The sequence below is a fragment of the Esox lucius genome, chromosome 4 (genome assembly GCF_011004845.1).
Source record: "Esox lucius isolate fEsoLuc1 chromosome 4, fEsoLuc1.pri, whole genome shotgun sequence".
In the NCBI taxonomy this organism is placed as follows: domain Eukaryota; kingdom Metazoa; phylum Chordata; class Actinopteri; order Esociformes; family Esocidae; genus Esox; species Esox lucius.
In genome coordinates, this window is record NC_047572.1 from 28,589,163 (window position 1) to 28,598,460 (window position 9,298).

At 41.9% G+C, this 9,298-nt stretch overlaps 1 protein-coding gene across 1 annotated transcript; it reads left to right on the plus strand.

The window, feature by feature from the left end:
• Positions 1 to 6,071: 6,071 nt before the first annotated feature.
• On the plus strand, positions 6,072 to 8,613 carry nanos1 (nanos homolog 1). Its single transcript, XM_010900903.4, has one exon. The coding sequence runs from the start codon at positions 6,219 to 6,221 to the stop codon at positions 6,897 to 6,899; it is 681 nt and encodes a 226-aa protein (XP_010899205.1). The 5' UTR covers positions 6,072 to 6,218; the 3' UTR covers positions 6,900 to 8,613.
• Positions 8,614 to 9,298: the final 685 nt, after the last annotated feature.

Here is a 9,298-nt window from a genome sequence, read left to right on the forward strand (position 1 = left end):
TGCTTGCCTATTGTCCTGTAGCCCATCCCAGCCTTGTCTACGATTTTATGCCTCATGTTCTTACACAGCTCTCTGGTCTTGGCCATTGTGGAGAGGTTGGAGTCTGTTTGATTGAGTGTGTGGACAGGTGTCTTTTATACAGGTAACAATTTCAAACAGGTGCAGTTAATACAGGTAATGAGTGGAGAACAGGAGGGCTTCTTAAAGAAAAACTAACAGGTCTCTGAGAGACGGAATTCTTACTGGTTGGTAGGTGATCAAATACTTATGTCATGCAATAAAATGCTAATTAATTATATAAAAATCATATAATGTGATTTCTGGATTTTTGTTTTAGATTCCGTCTCTCACAGTTGAAGTGTACCTATGATAAAAATTACAGACATAGGAAAACCTGAAAGATTTGTTCTCCACACTGTATTACTGTTATAAGTTATTATTTTTATATTGTTTGGTTTGTTTTTTAGGTTTGACGACCATAAATAATGAATATTTCTAAATGTTAGTTCCATTAGGTGTTCTATTCCTACATGAAACATATAATAATTAATGCAAATATGTTGACATTTTGGTCTAAATGTATTTATGAGGAACGAACCTGTTCAACTGCACCCACAGTCACACTCCTTTGTTTGCTTGAATCGGTTTAGTAATGTTACCCAACAGACCATTAAGTCAATAGATGTCTTTGTCTTTTCTAGAAAGCACCAAAGGGACGTTGTTTGTTCGGTATCTCCGGGCCTGCTAGTATCTACGCAGCCAGAGCTTCAGTTATTGAGTAGCATCCCTCATTGGTCCCATTTATTCCATGCTGCATGGCGGAGTAACAGCCTTTGAATGAAACCATCAGTTATATCTCCACGCAGGCAAGAGTAGAACACAAAGGCACCAGGGGAGTTAATATGCAATTATGGGAAAGCCATTAACCCAGTTATTCATTGAAGTAACAAAAGAGGCCTGTCTACTTACATATATTTTGTCCATGCAGTGTATGACAACAAAAATGCAGGAACAGCAGCTTTACTTTATGGAGATGGCTCACCCCCAATACCCCCTTCGCCGTACTCCAATGTTTGTAGTAAATCTCTCAGAGGAACAAAGGGCTATTTGGAGGCAGGCTGTGGTCAAGTAAAGGCCTAAAACCTACAACTGCTTGGGTGGGGGGGGGGGGGGGGGGTGTGCGGGATAGACTGCCGTGAAACATAATTCTGAATATCATTTGGTGGTTCAATATTTGATCAAACGCCCTCAGCTATCTTTCAAGTAAAATCAAAATTACATTTGTAAGGATTAAATTGGCTGAATATGTGTTCATTTGCATAACTAAAAAACCTGTATAATGGAAATCAGTGATAAGATATCTGCTGGTCTGAGACCTAAGAATAGCCAATCAAAACCAAGAAAACAGCTGGAGGAAAACGGCTAGAGGAAAACTACTAGAGGAAAACTGCTAGAGGTAAATAGCTTGAGGAAAACAGCTTGAGGACAACTGCTAGAGGAAAACTGCTAGAGGAAAACTGCTAGAGGAAAAACTGCTAGAGGAAAACTGCTAGAGGAAAACTGCTAGAGGAAAACAGATACATGAAAACAGCTAGAGGACCACACTGAGGCCAGGGGAACGGAGGAACAGGGGACATTCTTGTATGAAATTAGTCAGCATTTGCAGCTTGGATTGGTCCAGTGGGATGTAAATGTGATGTGATTGTTTAAAAGACAAAAAAGTGGAAGAAACTATCAGAAAAGCTCTGACCTGCGTGAACGCAGCCTGAGTAGCCAAGCTATTGCCATGCTGCAGAACTGGCTATACCGAACCCCGTTTCCCCCATAATCTTCTCTTAAGTTTATAACGCACTCGATGGTACATGTCCTCCCACGTGTGTGTTGAACATGGCGAGGTGTGGCTTCCAGGCAATAAGTCACACGTGTTAAGGGCAGCAGCCGTGTCTCATGGCATTCCCAGTGCCAACGCAAGCCAAGCTCACTGTGGTTTTCAGCTGGTCTGAGCTAGGCTGCTCTGTTGGTTTAATTAAATCTGTCCCGGTCCCACAAGGATGCGTACTGCATTACCACGCTACACAGACAACGCTGTTCTGTGTGAACACACGTCTGAGGGCCATTTAGACACTAACATCAGGTTTCTATGAGAACATAGCGCCATCGGGAAAAGGGGGGAGCTTTCCTCTCTTGAAGGGTATGCCTGAAAACAACAGCATGAGCCCGTGTCGTGGCCACAGATTACGCCTAGTCGTCGACTGAAGAAACCATTCTGAATGGAGATTTCCATTGAGTTTCACTTTATAGTCTTTGACTGGGCTAATATGTGTCTGCTAATCCGGCCCTATGTGCTCCATAGCTTAATTAATGGATATTTTTTAAGGCATCCAACATTAATATGACATCCAAAAGAAATGAATGAATAGGCCTTTGGGCTTTAAATTTCAGTCCCCAATCATCCATAGAAACGATCATTTAAAACAGTCTGCCTCAAAAGTCACATTTATTACCCCAACAGGACAACCATAAAAATGTAGGCTTGGCTTTGCACCAGTTGTCTCTTTTTAATTGCTGTTTGGTACTGTGAAATGTGTAATTCAAAACGTCAACAGGAAATAGAATATAATATCGTACATTTACATTCCACTTTGGTAATTACAAGTTTTTACAAAAATGACTTCCATCCGACAGGTTTGGTACACGATTATGAATCATTTTCAAAATGCAATCGGGGAATCAAAGGAAGATTACTCCAAGAGGTCTTATAAATCATGCATCATCAACTTCAGCAAGAGCCACACATAAATGTATTTGCATCGCATAATTCATCTTCAGCACAATCAATGTGAGTTTTGAAATATAAATCCACATCTGTAATGAGGAAAATGCTCATACTCGCACAATTGGAGGAAAACAGTATTTTTTTTTTAATCCAAAGCAAATGTGTTACTGGGTGCACAAATTCTTGTGTGATGAGTTCCTGTTTGGTGGGAGTCCCTAATCAATTCATAGCCACAAACCCTACACTAGTGCCATAGATCATTCAGCTGCTTCCTTGTCTGACACGTTACCTCAAGGCAGCCAGCTAATTTGCTTTATGTTAATGGACGAGAATTAATCCTTCTCAGTCAGAACAAAATTAAGTTAGAATAGGCTCGTTAATATTTTAGTTACACTGCAGAGACACGGAAACGCTGTAATCCAATCGGCCCCTACTCGGCGAGGGGCGCTCTGTGTTCCACTGGGAGACGAGCTGAAGGATAACGTGCATTATTTATTCTTAATGGGTAAAAAGTAAAAAAAGTACAGGAACTTAAATGAGCGGACTTGTATGGATTAGATCATCCAAGATCAATTTCTTCCTCTCTAAAATGCGACAGAGAGAGCGTCCCTCTGAAAACATTCCCACTCAGCATTCGCTGCTTTTTTTTATTACTCTGCCTCTCAGTCAACAGCATGGTATGGAGTTCTATTGAATTCCCCTAAAATAGATTTAATCCTCCCAATTGGATGCGTTTCAACAACCTCCCCTCCACTTTTAATTAGAACTGCAGTCACTCATACGTTATCATTGTTTAAAGAGTCCTGATATCACATTCCATGCTCAGGTATTTAATCACTGGAGAAGGCAGGAGCAGCTATATCACACTACAGTACACTATTGTCCTCAAAGTTGCCTGATTGGGAATAGTTTCAATTGTGTCTGTAAAGTGCATGCAACGTTTTTTCCGTTAACTTTGAAGTACAGTTTGGGATACACTGAAATGTTTTAGACAATGTTTCAGACAAATGTATTTATAAGAGTAATTTGGGTTACGTGTCTAGCTCAAGGGTACAACAACATGCTCTGGGAATGAAACCAGCGAACTTCAACCACCGCAGTCCAACCGCTGCCCAATAGACGGCCAAGTGACAGTGTCAATATTCCATACTGACAGGGCAATTTAACAAATTAGACATTGCTTAACCTATCCATGTTTTTACCAACGTAGACCACACCCACCTGCGATGCTGGTCACAACCGCACAGTTCACTTAACCACTACAGGTGTTTTGCTCATGTCTTGGCCCCAGCCCCTCGACCGGGGAGACATAGTCAGTAGGATCTCACCGTATGTTTCCCCCCGGTGAGGACAGAACCAGCAAGGCTCACTGAATGACTCCACGGTTTTAAGGGTCAACTGTTGCGCTGCACCCAAGCCTGATGATGTCATCCGAATTAGGGGATGCACTGGACTCGCACGGTCCCCCTAGTGGATGGGGACTGCCATGACACCACCGTGTTAGTTGCAGGCCCAACATTCGATAGGCTGATAATGTGCCACTGGCCAGTGTGTTAGTCTAAATCCAATAGCATCCGCCGATCCCATTATCCCCTGTCTGTCATCACACCTCCAGGTATTCCTTGCTTTCCAACTGACTCTATTCCACTGGTGTCAACCCTCAGACAGACTGGCATTTCGGGCGATACAGCCTTTCATCCGCCCCCGGGTCGGATGAGGTCATGGATACCATTTGTCCATCTCTGCATGCATTTTGAAGGAGGTCGCTGTAGAGCTTTCGCTCGGTTTGCTCCACTTGTGTTGGCACAACTGAAAGTCTGTTGGTGTAGCTCCCTGTAGACTTTCCATTGCTGTGCTACGTTTAATTATCCGAATTGACATGTATTACACCCCCCCTCCACCCCGACTGGTATCCACAGGTTCATCTGACTCTGGGATGCGGGAAATCAAGCCCTTTGTTTACCTCCCTGAACTGTCCCTTTAAGAAGCCGTCGTGAAGCACCGTAACATTCCACTCTGACACTTTTGTGTGTCTTGTGCATCCATCACTTTCCCAGCAGGCACCTTGTCATCTCTCTATCGGCTCCTGCCTCCTCGTCCTCCTGCCTTTTTTTCCTTGAATGGAGTCTAATATGCAAATGAGGGCTATGCCGCTGTACTGTATAAATGTGAGTGACATTTATCTATGATGACAATCATTGGCCATCATCAGGGCTCTGTATTCAGGGTGGGGTGGGGGGGGGGGGGGTGGAGACAGTAGCTGGGTTTGCCTTCATTTGGACCTCAAATTGTTGAACAATGTCCCCCCCTTTTTAGGAGTTTTTTATGCCATTGTCTAGGCCTACATCAGTGTAAATATGCCATTGTCTAGGCCTACATCAGTATAAATATGCCATTGTCTAGGCCTACATCAGTATAAATATGCCATTGTCTAGGCCTACATCAGTATAAATATGCCATTGTCTAGGCCTACATCAGTATAAATATGCCATTGTCTAGGCCTACATCAGTATAAATATGCCATTGTCTAGGCCTACATCAGTATAAATATGCCATTGTCTAGGCCTACATCAGGATAAATATGTCATCAGTGACATACATGTTTCTATGGAAAATACAGTGCCTTATTATGTAAACTTCTTCAATTATGACACCACAGTGACAGCAACAAACAGGGCTAGTTGGTGATTGTGGACGTAAGTCTTTACTACTCTTATTACTGTTAACCAGCCCATGGCCTAGATATTTAAATACTCAGTGCTAGAAGAGCGAGGGCAAGTGACGCATCACTGAGGTTTTCTAGAAGGTGCTTTAAGGGCTGAGGTCTGAATGTTGGAAGGGTTACGGTGTGCATTCGAAATGTGCACAAACACATATATGAAAGCTATTTCAATAGGTTTTGACAACGCACCCACAATGAACTCCCTATCACCTAAGTACGCAATTAATACTGTCGGAACAAACAATGTTGGAACGACTGCTTAGTTAAATACTACGTTAATGTAACACGTTGTGGGGAGCTAACGTAGTACGGGCGTTCTCTCCCCAGACACGTAATGTTGCGTAGGCTACATGCAACCGTTCTATGGAGAAAAAAAGTGTACTATCAATAGGGTATTTATGTGTAGGCTATGCTATGTAAAATTATACGGTGCTTTCCGACCTGTAAACCACTGCCTGTCAGGATCTCTTTCGAGCTTCCCAAACCTACCCTTGCAGAGAAAGAGTGCCATTCAACCTAATCCAAAACTTGGTTTGAGAAGAGAGCCCCGCCCTCCTTTCAGCCTTTCGGTCTCCTTATAACCAGCAAGCGTGTTGTACAAGCGCTTACACAAGAACACTGGATCAGTCCACGGTTCACCAATTACTCTGGAAACGAACTCTGGCTGTAAACTTGAAGGATTACATTGGTGCTTTTGCATAGAAAGAAGAAAAAGTGATAATGGATTTTCTTAATCATAACTATTTGAGTGCGCGCAACCCTTATGACTATACGTTCAATTTTTGGAACGACTATTTGGGTCTCTCGACGTTGGTGACGAAGAATAGCAAGCATATGATGCCCCAAAGTCCAAACTCCATCACCGAGTCTTTGAAAGCAACTCTGGGGTTGGATGACTCCCCGACATGTGCGTGCGTAATCTCTGGCAGTGGTGAAGGCGGACATCTGGACTGCTGTTGTCCATCCGCGAGCCCACCGCCTACCTCCATCCTGGACTTGAAGGAGCGCTTTTCAATTCTGAGCCCATTCCAAAACCAAATCGGTGGCGTCCCACTACAAGACCGGGACTTGGGCTTCGGAGGAAGCTTCGCGGGATTTGACCTGTTCGGTGTGGAGAGGAAGACGCGCAAGCCAACGTCGAGGAATAAACAGGAGCCCAAAATCTGCGTCTTCTGCAGGAATAACGGTGCCCCGGAGGAGGTATATGGCTCCCACGTTCTGAAGACTCCGGACGGGCGGGTGGTTTGCCCCATTCTTCGGGCTTATACCTGTCCTCTTTGCAGTGCCAATGGCGATAATGCGCACACAATTAAGTACTGTCCACTCTCCAAAGACCAACCAGCCCAGCGACCATTAAAGGGAGGGAGGGCGGTGGGTGGTAAGCGAATGAAAATATTCTAGAGAGATTTTTACACCAGTATAGAAACTGTATTGAATTGCACTGAACAATTTTCAGATCACTGTTTAGATTACGGCTGTAGCCTATACCCCAGTCATAACTGCTAGGCTAGCCTATATGGTTTCGTAAACAAAAAAACTACAAAAAAAAGTTCTTTTTCCTCCAAAATCTCTTATATTTTTATAGTTCCTTTATTCTCATAGATTATTTTATTCATTATACATTGAATTATTTTCTTATAGTGTGTAGCTATTTGAGTGCTCACTTAAATTGACATACTCATAATCAAAACGTGGGAGTAAATGCTGAGTGTTTTGTGGGGAATATGGATTCAGCAGTGTAATTGTCATGTTGCCAGTACATTTTACTGTAAGATTAGCATACAAGCTATTTCTTTTGTCTTTGAAAACCAAAGTTAAGTTTTGCCATTAAACCAAGCATAAGAATGTTCATGAATGAAAACAGTTTCCATTCAAGATGTCTGTAAAACATGGTGTCACTTTGAGGCTCATTCCTCTGGCTAATCCACAACACAGTTTCAAACTTGCTCTCAAGTTGAAATGTAATATCTGTAGCATAAAAAAAGAAACACACACACACACAACAAAACAATGAAGTCTCTGTTGTAGCCTAGTGTTTTCTGGGTAACTTCATAACCAATAGTATAGCCAAGCCAAATTACTTTAATCTCCCATATCACAAAGACAGTTTGTTTCATCACCAGGCTTATGAATAATCATTACCCAAATATGAGATACCCTTGATGTTTACATTCCCACGAGAAGGTAACACACTGGAAGTACAGTAATTGCTTGTAGGTATCTCTTTCATGTAGTCATTCTTTTATCAACAATGACATGTTTTTTTTTTGTTCGTTTTTTTGGTTTACCCCCAAAAAGTTGTCAACAGAGGACTTCACTGGGGAGACAATGAGTTTTCTGCAGTAGTGGGGTCAAGAGAATATGTCCTTCACAAAAGAGTGGGATAGCGCAAATGAATGTTATTAAACAAGCTTTTCTAAAAACTATGTATTAGCCCCTTTTTTTGCATTATTTCCCCCTGAATGAATCCAAAAAAAAAATGCAAAAGTATTGTGAATGTAATATGGAAAAGTTGTCACTTGCAGGACTGCACATTTCTAACTGTTATGTTTACCAAAGGATTATAACATTTGAATGAAGTGGAGTAAGAAAAAGCGACTTGCTGTATTGTATATAAGGTTGAGTGACGTTTATTCAGTATTTTAACATTTCAAGTGACTTCAGAGGGTACTACCTCAACAGGATTTTGTACTTACATTTAAATTGTCAACAGCAGTTTATTAATATAGTGCTGCCATTTATAATAAGGGTTTTTAATAGTATTTTTGATCTTTGTATAACATAATTGTATTTCCTTTTCCTGCATTCAAACATGACAAAAGTGAATTTCCAATAAGCTCTAAGCATTGTTCACCAAAAGGTGATTGTCTGTACATAGTGATATCCATACTTTTTTTAAGTTTAGTTGTTCAATGTTACGTTCTTTGTTGGGGGGAGGGTGCCAGAGAATGGAATATATTGAAAACTGTTGACAATTTGCCACTTTTAACAAAGGTTTTTTGATTAAATGAAATGAGAAAAAGAAACACTGTTGAACTTTGTTATTTATATTTTACCACAATGTCCCTGTATGCTGCTGTGCAGAATAATACAATATGATATAACTAGAGAAATAAACAGCTTATCAAATATTTTAACTCATGCCTTCATGTTATTGATCAACTTAACAGATTCCTTTATGCATTCCCATAAAAAAAAGTATTTATACCATCGCAATTGTACGATATTCAGTGCTGGCAAGACCATGCCATTAAAGATTAAGAATAACCTCTTGGCCCTATCTGTCACTGGCGCTGCCCATCCAATTTTAAACCCCATCCATACCGACAAATGGGGGGGGGGGGGGTGTCTTCCTCCTCTCTGCATGAGAGCCATTCTCAGCTGGATGAACAAAGCCCTGTGGTTGCTCTAAGCACTTGCCCGTTGTTTATGAAGGATGTCCACTCCGGAATGCCTAAGCCTGTGTGGCTCACTATTCAACACGGATCATGTTTGCACTGAAGTCTGTGGAGTCACTATCCACTCTCCTAGCCTCTCTAGCTCACCATATCTGGAATTGCAGCATTCAGCTAGCCACAACATTAGGCCCCACTTTGAGGCAAACTCACAAGGCAAACACACAGCAAGCTTGTCAGGCACTGCTTTAAGGCCTTGGGCACAGCAATCCACACCTCCCAACACTCCTCTTTCAAGTCTCTCTCCCTGTCTCCCTTCTCCTCCTCACTCCCTTTTTCCTTTCTCCCTCTCCTCTCTTTTTCTCCTTTTCTCTCCCTCTTCTCTGTTCCTCCCTCTCTTTCTCC